The sequence below is a fragment of the Notechis scutatus genome, chromosome 4 (assembly GCF_049901735.1).
Source record: "Notechis scutatus isolate UNSWTSFEM ecotype Mainland chromosome 4, rNotScu1.2, whole genome shotgun sequence".
In the NCBI taxonomy this organism is placed as follows: domain Eukaryota; kingdom Metazoa; phylum Chordata; class Lepidosauria; order Squamata; family Elapidae; genus Notechis; species Notechis scutatus.
The window spans coordinates 138,806,566-138,831,432 of record NC_142012.1 but is presented as its reverse complement, the minus strand read 5'-3'; the positions used below and the strand labels follow the sequence as shown (position 1 = coordinate 138,831,432).

The 24,867-nt window shown below is 36.1% G+C and overlaps 2 protein-coding genes across 5 annotated transcripts in view; one reads left to right on the top strand and one right to left on the bottom strand.

The window, feature by feature from the left end:
• PLS1 (plastin 1) overlaps positions 1-5,527 on the bottom strand; it is a 69,940-nt gene extending 64,413 nt beyond the window's left edge. For 2 of the 4 annotated variants that reach the window (XM_087965113.1, XM_087965117.1), the window contains exon 1: positions 5,446-5,527. The gene's annotated coding sequence lies outside the window, so the exon portion shown is untranslated. Of the gene's footprint in view, positions 1-5,417 lie in introns of all 4 variants that reach the window. The other 2 variants (XM_087965114.1, XM_087965118.1) reach the window with 2 other exon arrangements.
• Positions 5,528-8,352: 2,825 nt separating this feature from the next.
• Positions 8,353-24,867, top strand: part of ATR (ATR checkpoint kinase) — a 58,189-nt gene continuing 41,674 nt past the window's right edge. The window contains exons 1-14 of the mRNA XM_026664614.2: positions 8,353-8,456; positions 10,204-10,295; positions 11,242-11,391; positions 11,862-12,736; positions 13,167-13,357; positions 14,712-14,900; positions 15,665-15,888; positions 16,505-16,657; positions 17,570-17,768; positions 18,948-19,204; positions 21,535-21,725; positions 21,811-21,911; positions 22,159-22,330; positions 24,018-24,188. Coding sequence (XP_026520399.2) covers positions 8,398-8,456; positions 10,204-10,295; positions 11,242-11,391; positions 11,862-12,736; positions 13,167-13,357; positions 14,712-14,900; positions 15,665-15,888; positions 16,505-16,657; positions 17,570-17,768; positions 18,948-19,204; positions 21,535-21,725; positions 21,811-21,911; positions 22,159-22,330; positions 24,018-24,188 — 3,024 coding nt within the window. The 5' untranslated portion in view covers positions 8,353-8,397. The remainder of the gene's footprint in view (positions 8,457-10,203; positions 10,296-11,241; positions 11,392-11,861; positions 12,737-13,166; positions 13,358-14,711; positions 14,901-15,664; positions 15,889-16,504; positions 16,658-17,569; positions 17,769-18,947; positions 19,205-21,534; positions 21,726-21,810; positions 21,912-22,158; positions 22,331-24,017; positions 24,189-24,867) is intronic.

Genomic DNA, 24,867 nt, shown 5'->3' with positions numbered 1-24,867 from the left:
TTATAATTACAAGAGCAGTTTGACATGGAGCCAATTATTTGAGAGATGACAGGCTCTTCTTCACAGGATGTGCCTAAGCAGAGCCTAGACAGTCATTATTCATGAATGCTTGAATTTCAATTTCTGTACTGAGCGATGTCCAAAATAATACCTTCCAACTCTTTTATTCTTAGGAATTTATGTGAAAACATTTAAAACTCGTTTCAAAGAAGATCCTTTCACTAAATGTTAAGAGGGAAGATATTAGTTTGGGTTTTATAATAAATTAACTTATAAAATATTTCCTGATTCTTTCACTCCTGTCAGCCCTTGCAATGTCTTTCCAGAAGGTTAACTGAACCCTCCTAAACCAGTGGTGGCGAACCTATGGCATGCGTGACACAGGTGGCCCTATGAGCCTTCTCTGTGGGCACATGTGCTGTCACCCCAGCTTAGCTCCGCCCCGCATGTGCGCATGCCTCCCAATGGCCAGCTGGTCTTCAGGTCTCTGTCACGCATGTGCAGGGGGCCCGTACGTGCAGAGAGGTTCGCATGCACGGGGATACACACATTGCATTTTGGATATGTGCAAAGTATCTGCTTTAGGCACTTGGTGCCAAAAAGGTTCACCATGACTGTCCTAAACAAAGTGGCAAAAGAGGAACAGACAGAGAGACATAATCCAAAAATCAGGCAAGGCTTTGTTCGACTTTCTTCTTCTCTCCACCATGTCTCATTCTACATTCTTAATGAGAAAACTCCAAATGCAGCTTTATGCAGAAGTAGATAGATGCATGTTTACACTGGTTGTGTAAATTATTGCATATTTTTCATTTGAGAACTGTATTTTATGTGTGTGTGTGTGTATGTGTGTGTGTGTTTGTAGATTTTCACGGGTACAGGTATGCAGGTCTTGGTGTGTTCGGGTCTTTTCCCGTGTAAGATTGAGAGTATCTTGGTGACGTTTTGACGAGGTCCCACTCGCCATCTTCAGGCTGGTGTTTTCAGCTTCGTGCTTGTGCGAGCAAACAAGCACGAAGCTGAAAACACCAGCTTGAAGATGGCGAGTGGGACCTCGTCGAAACATCACCAAGATACTCTCAATCTTACACGGGAAAAGACCTGAACACACCAAGACCAGCATATATATATAGCCCAGGCAAACACCTGGGCACAAACAGATCCCCCCTGATACCTCCAGCTCAAACACACCCCAACCAGGCACCCAGATGAAACCTAACTTCCTAATAAATGATAGCCGTCCATTTACTCGGAGCCAAGCTGCACTAAAAGCCTCCAATACAGGAACACAATGTTGCCAGCCAACCAAGACAAAAAAAGCCACAAAACAGACAGAAGATATTAGAAACACCAATCAAGCAGAACACAGCAAACTCCAAGACCAATAAACACAGACCAAGACTCCCAACCAATCAGGATGAAGAAAAAACCATTCTGGCACAGCAGTAGGCTAGCACCAAATATAAAACTGAAACAGCTGTGTAAGTCTGACTCACAGACGAACACTATACAGAAGCCTGCTACAACTTTAAAAGCACAACTATAACGATGTGGGAAAATACCCGAACAAAGCTGAATACCATACATGTAGGTACCTGTGAAAACTTAAGAAAACAAATATCAGACCTCTATGGTGAGGAAATAAACAGCCAGACCAAAACCTATGAGAAGCTGGAAGTTAAAAGAGCAAGAATACTATGTGACCTCAAATTCCTATGCAGCTGCAGAGACAACAGTGCAACACCAACCTGCTTCAAATTAACATTTCATCACAGCACAGCAGCTACTAAACGTATCCTGAAAAGAACTGAAATGGCTCTACTCAGGAACAAGCTCCACAGAAAGAGATTCCAATTGGATCAGTTAAACAAAGATTTGCTAGCACTACATCTGGAATTGAGCAGCAAAATCCACCCTCTACTTTGGGACAAGATAAAAAAACTTACAACTTGGAGAGCTGAAACTGAAACCACTTACAAAAATGACAAACTCTTGAAGAAACTAAAAAAATTAGAATATGACAAGAAAGCCCCCAACAACTCACAACACCTGAAACAATTAGTATATAACGTTTCCAACAGAGAACTCACCAACTACCCGAACAAAGCTGAATACCATACATACATACATACATACATACATACATACATACATACATATATTTCAAGAACATCTCTTTGGTGAACAGCGTGGTTCCAGGTTTTTACATTTCCATACAAACATGACCTTAGTTACATATTCATCTTTCATATTCAGTTTCATATCACATCATTACATAATTTCTATAAATTTTCTCAAATTTTCTATGTTATGAAATATATTTAGTATCTAAAAACTGTTGCTACAAATAGCAGTCCTAGTGCCAAATATGTTCTCGAAGATCCAAATCATTCCAAAACAAAGAAATTGTCAGAGAACTAATTGTATTTCATTTTTGCACAGTCCAAAGGAAACAATTAAAGTTTGTTCTAAGCAGATAAGAGAAAGCAGTGTGGTCAAAGGTTAATGACCTAACTTATCATTTAGGAGGCCACTTTCATTACCATATATGGATTCTAATGCAAGTGATAACACTGATTATTTAGAATGTTAAAGTACCAACACGGCAGAGATATCCTCACAAGGAGACATTTACTATACTTTTTACTGACTTTTTTCTGCTTGCTTCTAGCCCATATCACTGAATTAACTAATACTGCATTATTGAACACAAGTTCAGAAGCCCTCCCGTGCTTGATCTTTGTCTTCCTGAGTTTCTTGCCTGAAACATTTGACTGACATGTAACATTATTAGGAAAAAAAGCTGGGACTTAAGATGTGCTTCTTATATACTGGACCTTTGCAACTTGGGAGCAGGGTGCTGAATAGATTTCCTGTCCTTTTGCAGACCTGTATAATTACTAAGGTCAGGTGAGTTCTGATGAATGGCCATGTAGTTTCGAAGCTATATAAATCTTTCCTCACTTTTAAATATAGATTTTATTTTAAAACATTCTAAAAATGTAATTAATACAAACTAATAAAAAGCAAAAGAAGCAAAAAAGTAAGAAAAGAGAAAAAGTATAAAAAGAGAAAATGAAAGAAATAGTGAAAAGACGCTTCTGATTTCTTCTGCAGCAAAAATATAATTATATTTATAGTGTTAACACTTACTTTATGATTGAAAAGAAGTATTTTTCCTATTAACCATTTTTTTCTAATCAAACCCACAAATCATCTGTGTATTTTTTATTGTTTCATGTAAAAAAGTCTATAAGGGATTTCTCATAAAACATGAACATAGTTCTTTCTCTAATCAAAGTGGTTACCTTATCCATCTTTGCAAGTTCCATCTCTTTACCAGTTATTCTTCCATTATAGGTAGTGTTAAGCCTTTCTGCTTTAAACCATATAATATTATCATGTATAAAAACAAAGCCCTGTGACTTTTTTCTGATTGCTTGTCCGTTAGTCTCAAAAGAAAGCTTTCTGATTTTAATTGTACATTAACCTTTAAAATCTTCTGGATTAATATATGCATTTGTATCCATTTTTAAAGCTTTTTTTAGATGCTCACTAAACTTGATAAAATCTCCCTTCATATGATGTCTCTCACCCTTCATTCTATTCTCTAGATGTTCTCATTCTTGAATATTGAGTCTTCCCCCACTATGTTTTTAACTATCTATTGAACTAATTCTTCATTCAAGACTTCCTTGAGTGAATATTATGCATGAAAGTTTTCATATTCCATTTCTTTCTTCCTTTTTAATCAGTATATTTTATATTGTTTTAGGTTGCTCATTTTGCCATTGTATTTTAATAGTATTTATTTTAATTTCTAACGCTCACATTTCAACAAGTATTATTATATTTTGGATTTAATGTAATTGATCGTACTGAGAGATTCTGTCCAAAAGCTCACAGTGATATCATCACACAATATACATTTTACAGAAAAATGAAGAAGAAAGATATATAGTTGGGTGGGGCGATATATTTTCCTTTAAATATATAAATTAATAGTTACAGGAATCTTAAAAGAAGGCACTACCTAATTGCCTTATTTTTTCATACGAATATATACAACTATAGAATATTGTTTTTATTTGAAATTTTATATATATTTGTGTGTGTGTGGTATATAAAAATTGCAGGACATGCAAATAAAATTAAAAATAAATAATTCATACTGAAAACCTTTGATCAGAATGAAGAACAAATTTGCCCTAAAAGCTGTTCTGAATTCTTAAGAGTGAGAGAGAAAAATGTGCTCAAGAATTTCAGAGAGGCAGAAAATTATTAACTAGGTTGTTAATATAAAACAGGATCCTTTATTACATTCCCATGTAATAAAGAAAGGATACATGTTCAAATTCTAGCTTCAATACATAAAACCAAATTCAAAGCTATTCTACAAAATAGACCTCAATTTTTTTTGATATTCAACATCATTTGGAATCACAATGTCATATCAAAAATATTTGCAACAATATCTTGGCAAATTCTTGAAATAGATACATATTTAATACCTTTGAAAACAATAGGGGGATTTTGAGTGCCTGGGCTGTATTAGGATTAGATTACTACATGAATTTTTTATTCTCCTCCATTGCTATCTATTATAATGAACAAGAAAGATCCTAAAGTTCTACATAAAAAGTAAAACTAATATGATATTTTATAGCCTAGGGTTGTCCCAAATCTTCCATATACCACCGATAATCTCTGATCTTTAAAGTAAGGCAAGAAGGAATAAATTGGAACTTACTGATGTATGCATATTTTATGATTCACTGTGAATGAAGAGACAGTTGCCATTTTCAGCCGCAATTCTAAAGACTTTTATAAAAAAAAAAAACTTCTCAATTTCCCAGAGATATGTATTTCTGAGTTATGCTTATTTAGAACTGATTGTTCAGTTTGTTTCAAGGGAAGTGCTAAAACATAGCCTTTATTTCAATCCTGAACAGTTTCCTTCATAAATATGTTTACTGTCAGAAATATAATTCATTTTCATACTCTCTACCTTTGAAAAGGGAAAAACGTTTCATAATTTTCCTATTTAGCCTGTCTAAAACTTATACAATTGCACTTTGCACCCGTATAAGACAAGAATAAGGGCACTGTAAATTGCTCCCTTATGAGATTGAGATTCTTGAAAACATACCTTGTGCTGGAGGAAATAGTTATGAATGCCAGGCTTCTTTTGTATTTAATCAAAGGTTCACTTATGTTTAAGGGTCTATTTACACAGAAGTTTTGGGTGTGAGAGTTAAGAACTCTAAAAACTCACGGAAGTAGCATGACAAAGCCTATAAAACGATTAAAGCTGTCTAAAAACAAACCGTCCATTTGATGAACAGCTTTTCTTAAAAGTAAAATGAAATTTAAAAAAATCAGTGCTACCCGCCCTACCGCAGCTGAAGGAAAAGTACCTGTTATACATCAAGGATCCGGACTCACCTGCCTGCCGCAGCTACTTCGTAGCTGAATTTTGTCGCAGATCCACTTTCTGAACTAAGCCTTGGAAAGTACTACCGTATACAGGAGAACACCTGCAGGCAGTCGCCGGTCCCACCCTCGTATCGCTGTTGACTGACAGCTATAGAAATCAGTCTCCTCTTCTTCCCGGCAGTAGGAGGCGGGTTTATAGCACAAACATCGCCGTTACAAAGGACTCTCGGGAGGAGAGCTGCCAGGGATCAAATTCCAGCCGCAATTATCCTCCTGAAAACAAACTAATTAAGTTTCATGGGTGTTCTGAGCTGGTGACGGGTCTGATGAGTTTCTAACGGATGGTTTTTACCTGGTTCATTTATTGCGCAAAAAGTAATGTGATTTTAAAAGTTTTTAAAGATCGAGGCTCATTGTCTTAGAACACCTTTCCCCAGTTCGAGGAACCCAAGGTATTGGAGCATTACAATTCCTACAATCTCCAACTGGCATAGACAGTTGCTGTCGTGGCTGGGGATTTGGAAACTGTGATCCTTCAGCCTAATTGAATAGACCTTAAGGGAATGTAGCTGGAATGTGAGCTAACTACAATAATTCCTTGTATACAAATTCACTATGGTTCAGTTAAAAAAAAAAAGTTGCATTCACATTTCACTACGCCTTATAGTTTCTCTTTGGTTTGGTTACTGAATGAATTTAACCATTATGATTTGTAAATTTGGTATTGTAACTTTGTGTCCAAAATTGTGATTCACTCATTTACACCATGAATAAACAAATGAGCATGATGTGAATTAAGCCCATAAAATTTACTGATATTTAGATAATTTTCATTGGAATCTATTTAATCATCTTCTTAATCATACTAAGTCCTTGGATGGGAATTTCTGGAAGCTGGTTTCAAATTCTAGTTTGCAATAGTTAGAAATGGTAGTTCTTGAAGCAGTGAGAATAATGATCAATAATTCTCTGTGCTTGACTAAAGCACTATGTTGAACTAAGATAAAGTAGCACTACAAGCATAAAAACACTGCGCGGCTCTATGTGTTGTGGCAACAGTAGTTCAGATGGTCAATTCCATCCCACTTCACCACTAAAGGCTTTGTAATCTCATATTTTGATGAGTTCTAGAGACAATAATAATTGATTAAATTTATGTCACACCCAACTACAATTGACTGTGAGATGGAAGTTCAGCCATAAGGGTCTCTAGTGATGGTGGTAAATGCTTGTTCTTGGTTCTGTATAAAACATTATCCACTATTAAAGAAGTCTGCATTCACTTGCAGTCATGGCAGGAGGTAAAGCAATTTGCTCCAACTGAATGCTTTCCAAATATGTTTGACTACAATGCCCATAATCCCTTTCATTCACAATCCACCTTCGATCCTGCAACTGCTAAAGTGTTGAGACCTTACCTATGTCTTATTATGTAATTCCCAGCTTATTCCACTCGTTAAATATTGAGAGCAAATTTAAAGTAATGATAAATGTTTGATAGATCCACATTCTAATGTATTTTCAACCATGAGAGTTCACTGGATAAGCTGATCTTACATGGTGGTTTTGGGGGGGAAATAGAAGGGCAGTGGTGGGCTGCTGGGAATTCGCAGGGGTTCAGGAGAGCCCCTGGCTAAGATTCTGTGCAGTTCGGAGAACCCTCAAATCCCACTCTTGGCTGGCTCCACCCACCCTGCCCCTCCCAGGAGTCCCCACGCAGCCCGTTTTGGATGCAAGTAAGTGCAGGGCACGTGCAGAGGCTCGGGGAGTGTGAAAAATGGGCCTCTCGGAAGTTCAAGAGCTGAGGAGGCCGTTTTCGCCCTCCTGGAGGCTGGAGGAAAGTCTCCAGAGCCTGGGGCAGACCCGGCAAATACCACCTCTGACTAGAGATTTTACAGTATCCTTACAGTATCGAATTACAACAGTCCATTTAGTGTCCATTCAAAGTTACAATGGCACTGAAAAAAGTGACATGACCATTTTTCACACTTTTGTCTGTTGCAGCATCCCCCTGGTCACACGATTTACATTTTTGGATGCTTGACAACTGAATCATATTTATAACTGTTGCAGTATCCTACATTCCTTTTGTATCCTTTGTATCCCTTTTGTGACCTTCTGACAAGCAAAGTCAATGGGGAAACCAGATTCACTTAACACCCCTGTTACTAATTTTAGAAGTGCAGTGATTCATTTAACAAATGGGATGAGAAAAGTTGTTACCTCACGTAACAAATCTCACTTAACAACATAAATTTTGGGCTCAGTTGTGGTCCTAACCTGAGGACCCCCTGTATTAATCCCTCCTTTTTAAACATGCTTTGTGGGGGAACTGCTAATCCAGTCATAACTCCTTACCAATATTCTCAGCACTTGAGCACACTTGTCTTTTCAGTTCTGATATTTTTAAAGAGGATCTCTGAACGTTGTTTAGCGTGCATATTGAATTTTGTTATTAGAACTGCATGCAACCCTTTTATGTACTGTGGTACGATTAGCTTGCTAGGAAACAGCACGGGTTTGAAGTGTCGGAAGTCGTTTACAGTGACGTATTTCTGCACGGACACATACAATCGCATAGAGTCTATACTATAGACACAGCTGGGAATTGTTTGAAAAAAAGCTACTGCATGACTCGTGCAAACTTAGAAAAAAATACAAACATATAAAATTGGGAAATAAACTCCGCCGAGTTCAGCGCAGGACGCAGGTAGAATTGAAGTTTCAAAAGTCAAGCGCTGTGTATGACAGCGAGTTGTTAATAATATGACATATGCAAATTATCTAACATGAAGGTCTCCATGGGAAGCAATTAATCTACGCGAAGGGGTATGATTATGCAAGAAACACGACATTTGGCTCAAACGAGCCACCGTCCTTGAGTTTCCTGTCGGCTGGGAAAAGGGGTGGGAACAGCAAAGGGTCGAAACGGAGCTGGCGGGAGACTCGGGAGAGTCAAGGATGGCTGACCAGGGGCTGGAGTTGGCTTCCATGATTCCAGCCCTCCGGGAACTGGGCAGGTCTGTGAAGCTGAAACCAAACCCTTCTGTTGCTTGCCTTCAGATTCTTTCTGAATCGCTGTATTTACTGTATGTAATCCACTTTTCTTCCCAGGAGCTCGAGATGCTCCGTTTCATCATCATTTGTCTTTGCAGAGTCGTGTGAAACTGCAATTCAGAGACACGGCTGGCAAAAGAGGGGAGGTGAAGGTAGCTCTTGAACAAAATGGTAGATCCAAAAAACTTGGCTGTTATTTTTTCCTAGCCTAGAAGAACATCAAAATTAGCATATTTTACTGTGGTTATGTTGTAATTAATGGGAATTGAATTTATTACTATACTTTTTGTTTGCTTTTACTACTCAATAGGTATACTTTACAGCATATGTACACTCTTCTTTCACTTCCTTAGTTTATTTCCATTAATGAACAAAAATGATAAACGTGGCACTCCCCAACTTTTTGGGAATTTAGTACATTGGAGGGCCCTGACAAGACTCTAGAAAGTGCAGAGAAGAGCAACAAATATGATGAAGGGCCTGGAAGCCAAAACATACGGAGAAGGGTTGAGGGAATTGGGTATATCTAGTTTAATGAAAAGAAGGATTAGGTGACATGATAGCAGTGTTCCAATATCTGAGCAGCTACCACATAGAAGAGGAGATTCTCTTATCCTATTCTCCAAAGTACTAGAAGGCAGGACAAAAAAGCAATGGATAGAAACTAATCAAGGAGAGAAGTGACCTAGAACTAAGGAGACGTTTTCTGACAGTTAACAATTAACCAATGGAATAATTTGCCTCCAGAAGTTGTGGTGCTCAAACACTGGATGTTTTTAAGAAGAGATCAGACAACCATTTGTTTGAATGATATACCAACGTGCCTACCGTCCCTGTCCTATTGTTTCTCTTATTCTTCTTTTATTTTTCTTATATGTACCCATTTCATGTATTCACAACTATGTATACACTTATACTTATTATCTTGTAAACAATTGGCAAATCAAATAAATAAATAAATAAATATAGGATTTCCTGCTCCAGCAGGGGGTTGGACTAGAAGACCTCCAAGGTCCTTACCAACTCTGTTATTTCTATTCTTCAGTTGGGGATAGATTTTTGAGGGTCTTATGAAGGTCACTAGCCTATGAAAGTATGTTATATGATGGATAAATATATGGCTAGAGTATCTAATATTTAAAACATTTTAGTATAAACTTTATAGATTACAGGTAATTTAAACAAGTGAATAAAGTACTATTCTCAATTACATAGGGAGAGGCCAGAAAAAAATGAAACTCACAATGTAATTAATACACTAACAATTCTAATTGTATGCACTCATTCACAAAATCATTGATAATAGCACATTTCACATTGGTTGATTGGTTCCATCTCTGATTGAATAATATGCTTTTGATATGTTTCATAGGCTACTTAAGATTTTGATACCGTGAACAAATTGCTGTCGACGGGAAAATTAATTTTCTACAAATAAAACTTCTTTCCCAAAAATATATAGTGCTTGAAATCCAGCATTTTAATAACTGCAATGTTTTAAATAGTTCATGTTGTACCTTTTATTTGTTTACTACATGTGCAAAAAACTTAACAGTATAAAGTTACATGTATATATGTGTGTATGTTAATTATGTATATCACTATTATTCTGGTCTGTGACCATAATAAATACTGGATTTGTTCTTATGCGTTTCAGTATAAGAGGTAGCTCTTTTGATAACATAACTTTTAAATGCATCTTTATTTCAGCGCTACACCAGAAGAATATAATACTGTGGTACAGAAGCCAAGACAAATACTCTGCCAGTTCATTGATCGAATTCTTGTGGATGTAGATGTTGGTGAGTAAAGTTAGTAAATGGCCTCGATTTAAAAAAACTCAAACTATATGTGATTTCTGCTACATGTTATTCCAACTCTAAATCATGGTCATCATGGACAAAATCTCTAACATTCTTATTAGACAGTCTTATTATTCACTCATATCACAGAGGGAGAGAACTAGATAAAAAATATGCTTCGTTGCAAAATGAAATGTTTAAAATTACAATGGTATTACACAAAAGGATTTATGACTCATGCCTGGAGTTAAATGGTCACATGATTGCAATCTGGGCACTTCACAACCTATTTGCACTTATGATTGGTTATCAAGTACCCTGTGATCATGTCATCTCCATTTGCAATGTTCCCGATCAGTTTTCCTAGAAAGTCATTGAGGTAAGGAAGGCCACAAACCATTGCTGCCTGCCTAGAAGATTCTCTCTAGTCTGGGGACTGACACAAAAAGGTATGTCCTGAAATCCACACAGGATTTTGGAATGAAGTGTTTGCAGCATGGGGCCCTAGACACAAGAGCCCTCTTTAGAGCAAAATGGCTGCTTGTCAAAGGGATTCAACCCCAGACGGATTCAGCTGTCTCTGGGGCTGAGTCCTTCCAGCAGGAACTCTTTTGCTCTATCCACTTAGCAACCTGGGAGATTGCTTAACAACTGCAATTCCAGGTGCCAGTTGTTGACCAAAAGTGTCACATTATATCTTCCTTAGTGACAAAAAATTCTGGTCTCAATTGTGATTGTAAGTCAAGGACTACCTGTATTTTATTTTCCAATATGATTTTTTTGAGGAAAAGAAGCAGTATAGTATACACGAGAAACAAAACATTTAACTTCAAGGAATCCCTTTGTAATTGTACAGACATGTTGTAGCGATCCAAGAAATACCACATTTTTCTTGAAATAGGAAATAGGTTTTGAACTTCCTGTTTAGATTATGCTATCTTTTTAGTGGCTCTGGAACTTATGAAGAAGACTGAATCTCAGCCAAGTTCTGTAATGTTGCTTGACTTCATTCTCCATATCATGAAATCATCTCCACTTGTGTTTGTAAATGGAACTGGACCTGATCAGCAAAATGACACAGATTCCAGCTGTATTGGTGAGTTTATTGAAACACATTTATCGGATCTATAATTCAACAAATTATAGCAGATTGAAATGTGAATTATATATTTTATATCAGGTCATAAATAAACAAAAATTTAGCTGAAAAAGACACTCTTCTTTAATCTCATATATACTATGAAATGATTGATATCCTTCTAAAATCTCAAGTTAAATACATTTTATAAATATTAACATCCAAGTTTGCACAAATTGACTTCCTTTGCTTACCTTATATCTATTTCCAATTTCCCTTAGAAATTCCTTAATCTTGTAGAATGAATATGAATTACAAATGAATGGAAAGGGAAATAGCACAATTAATTGAGCTACCAGATATGATCTGCAAAAATCCAAAAAAATCAATAGGTGGCAGAAAGAAGTTTTAAAAAGTAATACTTACCTCTGGATTTTTTTAGTCCTAATTGATATATGATCATAATGTTTCTGTTTTCTTTTCTTTAGAATTCAGCAATTGGATAATAGCAAGACTTTTGAGAATTTCTGCTAGTCCAAACTGCCACATTTTACATGAGAACATTAGTAATGTCATTTGTTCTTTACTCTGCCTTTTCAAAGTCAAGAACTGTGTCTTGTTTAACTTGGTAACAAAAGAACTGCTGTATCTCCTTCAAGATCTGATTTCAATTCATGAAAAAAATATAGAAAGGATTTTGTCATGGCCTGCGATTGTGAGCAGATTTTCTTGCAATTCCACTGTAAATCTGGGCAATTTAAGTCCTGTCAAACTACAGTTAAATGGAATGAATAATGTAGAATGCTTGGAAATGACTTCAATAAGGATTCTTACCCATATAGTTTCTTACATGTTTTTCAAACCACAAGATATTATCCTTTTTGGAATAGGGTGCTCCCTTTTGGACTATGGTAGTCCTAAAGTTAAAAATTTGAGTATGGTATTTTTAACAGAACTCATAGAACTTGGAGGACTTCCAGAAGACCTAGCCAATAATTTCTTCTCATTTCTATTTGGAATTTTGCAGTCCATTCCTGTAATGGATTCTACAGAGCTGGAATTATATGAAGAGCCCCTCTTAATATTAGTGAGAACTTTATTTCCTTTTCAAATTAATTCCCATGAGACTTTTGAACCTATTTATCTAAACATACTACTGGAAAAACTTCATGCATTGTTTGAAGCTGATGTACTCAGGTTTCTCCAGTCTATGAAGATAAAAGAAGTATTATGTCACATACTACAGTATTTCTTGATGTATGTGCCAGCTGGATATGAATCTGCTGTTCCGGTTAGAAACACCTATATTAACCATATTTGCAGATTTTTCATCTCAGCAATTGGATGCCAGGTAGAACAAGAGGTAAGTGTTATTAAAAGGTTAGCAAAGGTTTGCCAGAAAATGCTGACAAATTAAGAGATAATTATTTTGAGGAAATTATTAGATTTAGTATTAAGTAGAAGCTCATTTTCTTCTAAGGCTAATACCATCAGGTTTTGTGGCAGTAGCTTCTGTTTTCTGTACTGACATAAGCAAGAATAACTTAAACATTTTAGTGGTCTAAATTAATGAGTTTACAGTGTAACCTCAGAATAGAATACTGATTTAGTAGAGTTTATAATTGATTGGTATGTATTTAGCTTAAAATTTTTAAATCAATAAACCTGTTTGTATACATAATCCAGTAATTACAAGGAAGTATATATGAAATTTTATGACTTTTTTATCCTATTTAAATATCTATGAATTTTATGAAGACGTTATATAGTATAATTTCTTCTTTTTGATAAAGTATCTGCTGAGTCCACTCTATGTAGTGTTAAAGATTGTGGCAGCAGAAATCATCCAGGAGCTGCAGTGTAGCTGTTATCCAGAGACTTCCGATACTGATGGGGGAAGTAGTAGCAGTAGTGATGATGTCCCACAAAAAAGGCTTCGTTTATGTCTATCCTTAAAACATCCTAAAAAGTTGGCACCACCAAAGTAAGTAAATGGTAGCTGTTAAGAACCAATCTTATTTTCAGATCTATTTTGAATATGCTTCTAGTGTCCAGTTCCTTCCGAATCTTAACACTGTTCTCTAAGATTATGTCATGCCCACTAGAGCAGAGGTCTCCAAACTTGGCAACTTTAAGACTTGTGGACTTCAACTTCCAGAATTCTGGGAGCTGGAGACCGCAAGTCTTAAAGTTGCCAAGTTTGGGAACCCCTGCACTAGAGTATATGCAGATTTGATTAACATAGTTTCTAATCTCTCAACCGAGTCTTTTATAAATAGTTGTACAAAGTTCTGTTGTATACTTTTTGGTATCTCCCAGTTCGGTGTACCCTTGTTACATACAATTTTTCAGGCAACTGTATTTGTGAACATAGTTAAGTTCACATTTTGCATCTTCTCTACTGGATTTCAGGACACTATCAAATATTGCTGAACTTAAGCTGTAACTACTGTATTCCAATGGTCAAGTAAATTCATCATTCTACCAAAAGGAAGATAAAATTGCTTTGGCATGAGCTGTTCTTGATAAACCGTTGTAGTTTCATTCCAAGCAATGCATTTGTTTTTAAATATTCACAAACCACTTAATTGTTAACATTTCTGTAAAATTTATTTTGTATTAACTTTAAAAGAAATACATTTCATACTTTTAAAGAATCTTTGTCATATTTTAGTTTCTTATACCAGAATTCTTGAAAATAATTAATATTTTAAAATTAACCTGGATTATTTAAATCATATTCTAATACTGATAATAATTCAGGATTTTGTACATCACTAATGCATCTGGATAAAACTGCATCCTTAACTGTCCCAACACATAAAAAGGAATTAACTGATATTTTCAAATTTATTATCCTACCGTATAATATAAATTTCTCATGTAAATACAGGTCAAAATTTTATCTCTGTCTCAACTTTTTCTTAATGCACCCTGGAGCTTTTACTGTAAGAAATATGATAGAACAATGGCTAAAAATGGAGTCAAGCTCCTATCATGATTTCCAAGGAGTCACATAATAATTTTCTAATTCTGCCTGCAGTTTTTATTTTCATCACATGTATTCCATAAAGAAACAAAAAATCTAAATATACTTAAAGGTAAACCTAAAATCAAGACAATTAAACCCACCATTCTTTTATACATTATAGCATTACATAAGGTTGTCTGTTATTACTATGTATATTTTGTTTCCTTAAACATGTTTCTTTCAAAATGAAAGATTTAAAACAGCCTTCATCTAGTTTCACTATTTCCGGATATTTTATTTCATTTTAGTTTTATAGTACACTTACCACAAATGCTCTAAAACGGTTTCTTAAAATGTTGATTCATAGGCCCCATATCATGAACATGAAAATGAAAAGCAAGTTGTGGAATTTCATATGCCAAAGGGCAGATTCTCTGTTGTCGCTTTTGGAACAAGACAACCTTCCAGTGGAAGTTCTGCAAGCTATAGAAGGAATTGCTTTAATAGCTCAACTGGCTGCAATGTGTACAGTCCATTCTACAGAAGATGTCAACAGGTAAAAGAATTAAAGTCAGTTTCTTCTTTATTTGAGCTTTACAAAAATATCTGAAGATATTTCTGAAATTGCTTTTGAAAATACCCACATGCTATTACTTCAGTTAAGCTTGGGGGGGGAGGGGAAGCATGGAGTTATAACTGTTAGCTCTGGAAGAGTGGGCACAAGGAACGGAGACGAGACATCGAATAGTGACTCAACTCTTTAATAGTGACTTCAGAACAGAGCAAATTGCTAAGGTAGCAGCAGCTCTTTTATAGAGCTGGCTGCTGTCACAACAACCAATGATTTGAGTTTACCGCTCTAAAAAGCGTCCAATCGGAGGCGACCTGCTGCCAGCCAATCAGATCAGTCAGAAACGACCAATCACGATTCGCTATTCGCGGGCCAATCAGAAGTGCAGGATTACGAGCCTGCTGTGGAAGTAAAACTGTTAGGATTTAAAACGAACGCGTTTGTTTAGTTCGTAACAATAACGGCAACAGTTTTACCAACTAGGGGCTCTCTAGAAACTTGCTTACTGCTAGACCAGTATTTCTTTTTACAAAAAAGCATGATGTGGTAGTCAAGAAATGTATAAATTGATGGTGTCAGGAAATGTATGACTTGATAGAAATAGTGTTTTTAAAGATCTTGATGAACAGTAGATTTCATCGGGTTGTTTGCTGAGTCAATTTTTGATCTCCATTTCTGAAAAATGAAAAATGTTAAATGTTATTCATTAAACTTTTTCAGTGACCAGTTTTATTTATTTTTCTTAATAGAGTAGATCATCAAGTTGCTCATGTGGGTAAATTATATAGTCATGAAAATGGTAATGCTTCAGAATCAAAAGAACACATCCAGTTAATATGGATTTCTTCAGAATTTACCATGAGAGCAATTAGAGTTTGTTGGAAGCTTCTGGATCCTGCTTCACTGGTAACTGACCTGGAGGCAGTCATTCAAAAAGTGGTGAAAATGATTGATGCCTTCCTTTATATGCAAGGTGAGATATCTTTTTTAAATACCTTAAAAAGCAAAAATAGCCATATTGATGATGGAAAGTGAGTAAGCTGCTTTTCCAACATATTTGTATGGTATTGAATTTCCAAGGACATCCTGCAGCAAATTTAAAAAGACACAGAAAGGGAAAGAGGAAAGTATATCAGGGTATTCAAGCCATGTCTGTACCAGGTCTTGGATAGAATATTGGAAAGTATGTATTAGATTATTCTAGAAACATTGTGGCACATTATAGCGCCTGCCCATTCGGCCACAGAAAACGGGAATGACAAACCACTTCCATATTGCCATACTGGTGCCAGAACCCCTACATTCATGTATTCAACTAATCACCAGAACTCAATCTTGACTTGAGGGAGGCTTTACCTTAATTCTCCCAATAGCTTGATTTATTGTGGAGCATAGCATTAATTCAGTACCTGATAAAATACAATTTACATATCCTCAGAATTTCATTTTTTAATAGTATAAATCTTGTCATAGAAATAAAGTCTCCCCACAAAGTTAAAATGATCTGATGCTGTTCTCTTTTTAATGCATTTACCTCTTGTAAGTCATCTCAGTAAAAGTGTGTGAACATTTTTTCTACCACCTAAAAGTTAAATTCCAGTTTAACGATGACGTGTTTGACAACTTGTTTGGAATACTGTCTTTGCCATGGATTTCCAGCCATTTAGATGATTTTCCATCCATGCTTCCTGGTCTTAATTTGGATCTTTTGGCCTTGAGTCAACAACTAGCAAGCCATTTTAGTAAGTAAACAATTTTTATCGTATTTGAAATTTAGTTTATTTTTCATGTTTTAATTGCTCTGTCTGTTTCCTTAGTGCCTTAAGAGATGATTTTTTGCAAACTGCTTTTATTTAATCGAAATATTTCTTAAATGTTTTGCTCTCAAGACTCCTTCCCACTTTTAAAAATCATGATGGACCTCCAAAAGAGGTTTTGGCTGTATGAATTATAATGGTATTTACTATATTAAATATTAAAATCAATGTATTTATTGAATAGTTATTTATTGAATCGTGAAAAATAACAATATCAAATCCATTGGCTATTAACAAATATTTTTCTTGGAAAATCCCTGTATTTTGTAACAAATAAAAATATTAAAATATTTGATTTTTTTTCCCCACATCCGGCAAATAATTTTGACTTCTCCAACCCCTAAGATGACATTGGAGGACCTGTAGGGGAACTTGGACTACATTTAAGAAACTAGTCTAAACAGTCCTTTACCTATCACTTTGAAGTTATGAATGTTTTTAGGCAACCCCTTTAAATATAGTATTTCAAAGTCAGGATGCCACAAATAAGGCCTGATCATGGATCAACATCAGCTACACCTGTGGAAGATGGAGATGTAATCTAAACAATCAAAAGTTAATGCTATTCAATAAGATACATATTTAGAAATATTTAGAAAAAAATTTCTAGTATGAATGCAGAATTAAAACATCAGAGAATTGCAGAAAGTACACTGGTATAATATATTTTATTTGTATAGTTTAAACTAATAACACATTCTTAAAATATTAGCTGTAATGTTTATAGATCTCTAATAGTATGTCGTGATGGTCTTTAATTTTCAGTGATTCAGAGAACAAAATATGTTTGCAAGAATCAACATTAAATTCATCGGTTTTCTTTATCTTTTCCTTTAGCACCAGAAATTCGTTCAAATACTGTGTTTCTTCTTTCTCTGCTTCCAAAGAGATTGCATCTGAATTGGAGGAATGCTGTGTATCAGCACGCACTTCAGAGTCCCCATGAAGCTGTCCGAACTAGTTGTATTAAAGGCTTTCCTATTTTGCTCCACAAGTTAGGCATAGAAGTCTACACCACATTGCCCACATGTCTTTTGTAGGTACTACTTGATAATTCCAAACAAACCTGTGGTAAAGAAGAATGTCTTGGTAAATACAATAAGATATGACGAATGTAGTAGCAGAAGAATGGCCATATCGCAGCTTCCTTTTGAAGACAGGCAATTTTAATCTACTGTGAGGGCTAGGGAGGGGAACTGGACTCAAGGCCTCTTGCCTATATTTCTTGTTCAGGGAAAATGATATTTCTATTTAGATTTACTATGGGATCTATATAACATTTGGGGGGCATTGTCTGAGAAATTATGCTGGACAGGTTTGCATTAACTTCTGATAGCATAGCTGATTATTTTTTTGATACTAATCTGTTTTGAGTTATAAGTAAAAATACCAAGTCACTTTCTATTCTCCAATACTTTCAGTAGCTGTGAGAAGAGAGATTTTCTCTCATCTTTTATCATAAAAACCAGATAAGCTACAGTAATTTTTTACTAAATTATTTGTCACCTCATTTATCTATTTTTTTATTTCAAAAAGGGAATATAAAGAAAGGATTTTTAAAAATGAATCTTCCAAGGAATTTCCTAAGAGAGGGATTCTGCAGGCTTAAGAAATGAAAGAGCAAGGATCTGTTAAAATTTAAAATCCAGCATGCATGTGTAACAGGCATGTGTTTAAGAGAATGATATACATTGCTGCATATATGCAATTGTATTGGCAGAAAAACCTACCTATAGCCTGTAATTGCTGCCAGGAACCTTGTAATCTAACTAGGAAACTATAACTATTGCTTTCTAAACAAGTAAAAGTACGGAAATCAACATTAGACTAAGATGTGTCATACAGTGTTCAGAACCAGTGGTTCTCTACCTTTTTTTCATTGCAGACCCTCTTTAAATACCTTTTGTGGCCACAGACCCCCAAGACTTAATATTTAAATCATAACATTTCTTCAGGCCTTCATGGACCCCTCTGATATTGCACCTCCTTCCCAGGGGCCCGAAAAACACAAGTTGAAAACCACTGTTCTGAACCAGTTTAATATATTTGAAGGTATTCGTTTTCTAGTTCAGATGGAAACTCTGGTTGAGGAAAAAGGGACAAAAGCACTGCATCATATTTCTACATATTCTGACAAGTTAGATTTAATCATTTGAAAACTGACACACAATCATGCAGAAAATTACAATTGAAACTTCTTTTATTTTTATTCCAGAGATCACATACAGGACGAATCTTTACTAGTTCAGAAGGCTTATGCTGGTATCATTGGAGATCTAGTTTGTTGTCTTTCTGGCAGCTTTAATTTAAGGCCACCCTCAGCTGAACTTGGTAACCAGTTGAAAATTAACAATATCCTCTGTAGTAGATTTATTGTTACTTCTGAAGGAGAAAAGCATGCAGTGAAAGCTGATGTGTTTAAACCATTTTTATATCTTATTGAAAACAATATACCTAGTCCAGTAAAGCTTGGTAAGTTACTTAAAACATACTTTTATTGTTCTCTCTTCTCCTAACTTAATGTTATTTCATGCATACTTCCTTCTTTAATAAGCAAGCATTTATAGAATGGGAGAGGTCCTATTTACTACTATAATCAGCCATGTTTGCTGTACAGAATCTCACTCCATCACCCCACCCAGTCTTTTGCATTCCTTACACAGTAATCATTCTGTGGGCATGGAACATTCCTCAATAGGCTATGTTTGGGTTGTGGGTGAGTCTACACTTACAACTTTTTTTCTATTTTTACTCCTGGAAACCCTAGATTTTTCCCAGACATCCTAATACTTGCACCCTTTTCCAGCATCCTGTTTTGACTAACAGCACTTCAGTGTATCTGAGGTGTTGCTCAATGATAGAGCCTATGCTTTGCTTTCAAGGAGCCCCAACTTCAATCCCTAGAGTCCCTAAAGTAAAACAGCCTGAAGTCTGGGTGAGAGAGTAAGGGTCATCCCCCCGATTCCTTTTCCTGTAGGGGAGGATTTATTTTATAAAAACAAAAATTATTTAAACAAAATTGGTAACTGTTTCTAAATCTTAGATACCTACCTATGTGTCTATACTTGTTATGTATATTGGAATTCCCCAACCTTTTCGGCTTTGTGGACCAGCAGGATGGGGAGTAGAAGAGAGAATGGCTCTGCATGCATACTTGCTTGCCACTTCCGCGGCTTGGTTCTAAACAGCTCACGGGCCAGTAGTGGGCTGCAGCTCAGGGCTTGGTGATCCCTGATTTATATAATTCTAAGAAGTCATGTATACAGTTTCATTTTTCCTCCCCCCCCACCTTTTTTAGCAGCAGGGCTGAATTGCTTAAATCAGTTTAAATTACAATGTTTAATTAGCCCTATTTTTCACTGCTTTCCCAAGTTTACAGGAAAATCTTCAGCCTAGGTTGTAATCAATGTTTGACCACTCAAGAATTTTGACTGATTTTGTGGCTGACTGGCTTGTTTGGATCTTTCAGCCAAGCACTTGTTGCCTTTTTTTAGAGAGAGATCCAGTGTAGTGTAGCAATTAAACTATTAGAATAGGGAGCCCCAGGTTTTAGTCTTCCCTTAGATACGTAAGCCAAAGAAGTAATCTTGGGCCAGGCACTCCCTCTCAATTCTAATCTGTGCAGTTGCTGATAAACAAAACTTTTTTGCATCATACATTGATTACTGCACTGTAAGAACTAAGTGAGGGCAGTGCAAAACAAGTGAACATGCAATCATGTGGGGCTAAGAAAAGCACCTGTTTGCTTCCTTCATATGCTGCTGCAAAGACTTCAGCATTTCTAAGTTCCTTAGTCTTTGTTACCAATTGGCTGCTGCTTACCACTTAGCCTTTGGCTGCTTGTACACCGGATTCTATGCCCACTTTTTCCATATCACCAGTTGCATGCTACACCAAGGCAAATTATCCTGCTGTTTTCCTCTTGTGTCACATGCAGCCTTCTCTCCGATTCACAAATGCAAACTCCCTTCTCAACCCAGACCACCACACCCAGGAGCAGAAGAACCTCTTTTTATGGTTGGAATAGAGATGTATTATTATCTTAGTGGAGGGAAGAAAAGAAAACTGAAGGAGGGCTTATACTGACTCCTGGGAGACTGTTTTTCCACAGTATGACAAAAGTGTATCATGTTTGTTACCTGCAAGAACATGTTTGTTACCTGCATTTATTCTTCTGTACCAAAAGGTTGATAGAAATGGTTATTCACGATGTACGGCAGGTTTCTGATTTGAAAAATCAGCTTTTGCCAATTGAGATCAGCAATCTCTACAGTAATACTGAGGTCTCCAAAATGAGTTTTTGGAAGTATAGGAGATGTGGCCGCTTTTCAATATAATCAGTGCTGCTGTTGTAGGAAAAACAAAAGCTTGCCTCCCATGTTTCAATGATGAATTGCTGGAGTGAATCAAATTCCTTTGCCTCCTTCTCTCCCCCCTCCCTCTCCCACAAGAACTATCTGTGATGCTCTTCATGTATAGGATTTAGTCACAGAAAGTGAAAAGGGCAGTATATCTTTGCCTCAAAATATAACACAGGAAAAAGTAGCGGGACCTGATGCTGCATGTTGACTCTGGGAAATTCTGGGCAAAAATAAATGAGATGGTACAATATGGTCAGTCTAACATTTAATGTTATGTATTTATTATCTGGGTTTGGAGACCTAAACCTCAAGAAATAAATTGTAGGTTAACCTGATAAACAGAAATGAATGTTATCTAATCCCTTTATGAGTAATATTTTGTTTAAAATGATATTTTAAAAATGGAATGTGCTTCTATTTCTCTTTTATATTCTATTTTAGATTTAATAAAGAACATTCCTTTACTGTGCAAACATTTGGATTTCAGAAATGATGCATTGAATGTAAAAACTGTTGTTGGAGCTTTTTTAAAGCTGTTGGAAGATCCAGATAAAAATGTTAGAGTGGCCTTTAGTAGTCACATCAAATATATATTAAATGCTTCAGACTCTGAGGAAGAATTCATCAAAGAGGTGAATTTATTGTGTATTTAGAGATAGCAAAGCATTAAGTTGTATTTCAGCAATGACTATAATACTTCTTTATTTTCCCCTTCAGCTGTTTGTTTCCAGAATGAAAGAGGCTTATACAAATGCAAAAATGTCAAGGAATAATGAGCTGAAAGATACACTAATTCTCACTACAGGAGATATTGGAAGGTGATGCGTCTTAATATATTTCTTTTGCTGCATTTATAAATATTTCACCCAAAGAAGACCTTACATGGAAAATGGTTAATTATTGATAGTATTTACTGAATAAAAGCAATTTCACTTTAGTTGCTGAGGAAATGAAATGTTTAGCTGTTATGTTTGTGGATAAGTTAGTATGTTTTGTTTTCCTATGTATTATCTTGTATGTTAACATTACACTTCCTTATTGTTGATTAGTATTATCCTCTATTAGGTCAGCAACAGGAGATTTGGTACGTTTTGCCTTGTTGCACCTACTGCATTGTTTATTATCCAAGTCAGCATCTGTGGCAGGATCAGCATATACAGAAATCAGAATGCTGGCTTCTGCCAAGTCTGTAAAACTGCAGGCTTTTTTCAGTCAGTACAAGAAACCCATCTGTCAGGTGAGAATCGCCAAAATTTGTGCAAATGTGAGTAGGGCCAAGCATGGCTGCTGCTGCTGTGGAGGGGGTAGGGGGTGATGTGAGTCACTTGCAACCTTTCCTGCCAGCTTTTCCTTTGATTTTGTTGGTGGGAAGTTGGCAGAGAAGCTTGCAAATGGTGATCATGGGATGCTATAATTGTTAAAGTGAACAGTATCCATTACTTATTTTCCCATATTTACTCAAATTTATCAGTGGATAAGGACAAGAGGCAATTGGGCTTTCTCTTGACCTATTTGCTGATATAGGTGGCCTCAATTTACAATTGCAATTGGGACTGGAATTTTGATTGCAAGTCATTGTGGTTGTACATTAAGCCAGGTCCTATTTTGGGACAAATTGTTATGCCAGTCATTAAGCAAATAATGTGATTAAGCGAATCTTGCTTTCTCATGGATCTTTCTTGTGTCAGATGATCATAGGAAGCTGCAACTGATTGTAAATGCGAGCTCATTGCCAAGCACCCAAATTGTGATCATGTGACTTGCGGGTAGTGCAACAGTTGTAAGTGCAAATACAGATTATGATTCACTTTTTCCAAAGCTGTTGTAGCTTTGAACTGTATTTGAACAAATGGTCATAAGGCAAGCACTACCTTAACAAGTATGAGCATTAATGTCAGTGTTTCAAGTAACAAACTCCAATGCAACAAACTCTGAGACAAGCATTTTCTCAAAGTTCCATTTTATTAGAGTTGTCATATTGGCAAATGTGGCTCTGTTTAAGCAAGTGTGCATTGCTGTAAAAGCATCCTAACTTTCCCATTCATTTGTGCGTTTTGAGCTAGTGAAACTGACTAAATATGTAAAGGATTTTGAGCTATGATAGATTGCCCAGTGGTATGTTGGGCCATTATATAGCTGCAAAAAAGAAGTTGACAGCAAATAAAAAGCGGGTAGCATTACCAAACTTGGAATACTAAATATAATTTTCACTTATGCCAGGATATTAAGAGCTGAGAAAGCTAGAGAAAAGGGGAACTAAAAATAGTCACTGAAAACACTTCTCTCTTTTAGTTTGGAAAGAAAGAAGTCAAGTAGGACAATGTGATCATGTGGACTAATTGGAGTAATTTTGTAACCTTAATAATAGAACCTGGGGTTCTATTAATTGAAGCTCAGTTATGAAAGTTTTAGAATGCACAGCAATGCTGCCCTGGGATATGATGATAACTACTCTTTTAGATGGCTCAAAAGATAATTAGAATTATGGGGGGATATAATTGCTTCAGGTTTCTGATACAACTTCTGTGGAGCAAGAATGGGTGGCTGCTCTTTTGTTCATATCTACTTGTAAGCTTCTGATTTGTACACTGTGGACCCAGAATGTCTCAGTACATATTTCCTTGTTTCAGAAGAAACTCATGTTTGTGATTGGTAAAATTATTCTTACTCTCATCCAAAACAGTATTAAATTCAAGTACATTAAAGACTTTGTGTGCTTATACCATCAGTGCAAGGCTTGGAGGTGGGACTGTTAAACGCACATTGTTTTGGTTGGGAGAGAATTTGTTGCTGAACTATAACCCTGCAAAAGCTAAGAAATGGTTCTAAAATTGGTGGAATTATTTGTTGATATATTATTCCTAATTAACATTGCTAGTTTTCAACTGACTGAAATAAGAATAAATGCATTTCTGATTGTTTAGTTTTTAGCGGAATCTCTACACTCCACTCAAATGGCCCAGCTTGCAAACACTCCCCAGCAAAGCAGTGAAATGCAGAAGCAAGAGATTGTTCATCAAAGAGACATGGTTCTGGACATGTTATCTGAAATTGCTAATGTTTTTGATTTTCCAGACCTTAATCGTTTTCTTAGTGTAAGTGGCAATTTAAGATTTATTAGATTTCTATATTGGTTCATCTTAGGGGGGAAAAATTAAGCAAGGTAAAATTCCTGAATTGTGGCTCTTGTATTCTTTTCTGTTAGCCATTCTCATTCAGGTTGAGTTTTCCTTTGGCCTTCTCCTTTGACCTCTTCCCAGAATTATGAAGGGAAGTTTTTGCTTGAGAGTACATATGTTTTATGAAGGATTCTTTCAGTTATAGCTTATGCCGAAGATGGAAAGTAAACTTTCACCTGCCTTAATCTCACTTTGATTCATTACTTAAAACCCTCTCTTCAGTGTCTTGACTCACTTCTGGGATTTAAGACAGGATGAAAAAACTAAGGGAATAATAGGAAACCAGGAAGTCAAAGACATACTTAGTTCATCTCATTTATATTTAGCATTTTTATTTCATAAACACTTATATAAAAACATGGTTTATTTTCTTCTACAACAACAGTCTTCTGAGGCAGATTGACCTGAAGGGACAACCAGCCCAAAGTCATCTAGTGAGCTTCCATGGCTCAGGATGGACTATAACCACAGTCTCCTTGCCCTTGTACACTGTATTAACTATAACATCATATCTGTGTTGTGGTTAGCCAGTAGCAGGTGCGGACGGTGGAGGGGAGCGAGGACTCAGATGAGGGGCCAGGACCATTAGGGAGTG